This window comes from Arachis ipaensis, chromosome B03 (assembly GCF_000816755.2).
Source record: "Arachis ipaensis cultivar K30076 chromosome B03, Araip1.1, whole genome shotgun sequence".
Taxonomy (NCBI): domain Eukaryota; kingdom Viridiplantae; phylum Streptophyta; class Magnoliopsida; order Fabales; family Fabaceae; genus Arachis; species Arachis ipaensis.
The window spans coordinates 125623211-125623895 of NC_029787.2; the positions used below are offsets into that span (position 1 = coordinate 125623211).

The window sequence follows — 685 nt, forward strand, 5'->3', positions numbered from 1 at the left end:
TTATTTTTTTTTTTAAATTTTATAACTTTTATTATTAAAATAGGGGTAATTCAGGAATAACGTAAAAAATTTTATTAAAAAAGGACGATTTTAATATGAAAAAAAAACGTTAAGGATGATTTTAAATTTAAAATTACGATGGAGGCGGTTTCGATTATGACCCTCAATGTTAGGGACCAAGACAATACTTATCCCTTAATATTAACTATGATAACTCAATAAATTTCTCTAATAATCATAAGACATAACATAGAGGATAATAAACCTTTTATTCTTCTAAATAAGATGTAAATCAACACAGTATTTTACATGCATATATATATGAAAATGCAACATTATTCTTACACGAACAAATCACATTATTGTTGAATATATAAAACGCATTATAAATTTATGCGCTTAGAAGATAGTGATCAATCTTTGGGAACATCTTGGTTGCAAATTCTTTGATGAAAATAGGTTCAGGAACCTCTTGGCTAACCTTTTCAAATTCAGCGGACCATTTCACAATGCTTCCATTATCATCCCCCTTTGGTGTTACACTAATATATCCCTTGTAATTACTCTTAAAGTACTTAAGGAGGTCACCATCAATCACACTATAAATCAATGTCCTCTTTGCATCATCAACATCTTCAATCCTTTCTGTGACTGTCACAACTTCATTGCCTGGAAAAAGAAAAAA

The 685-nt window shown here is 28.9% G+C and overlaps 1 protein-coding gene across 1 annotated transcript in view; it reads right to left on the minus strand.

Annotated features, from left to right (window-relative positions):
- LOC107633829 (MLP-like protein 423) overlaps nt 268–685 on the minus strand; it is a 1524-nt gene continuing 1106 nt past the window's right edge. Inside the window, exon 2 of the mRNA XM_016337427.2 lies at nt 268–669. Coding sequence (XP_016192913.1) covers nt 392–669 — 278 coding nt within the window. The 3' untranslated portion in view covers nt 268–391. The remainder of the gene's footprint in view (nt 670–685) is intronic.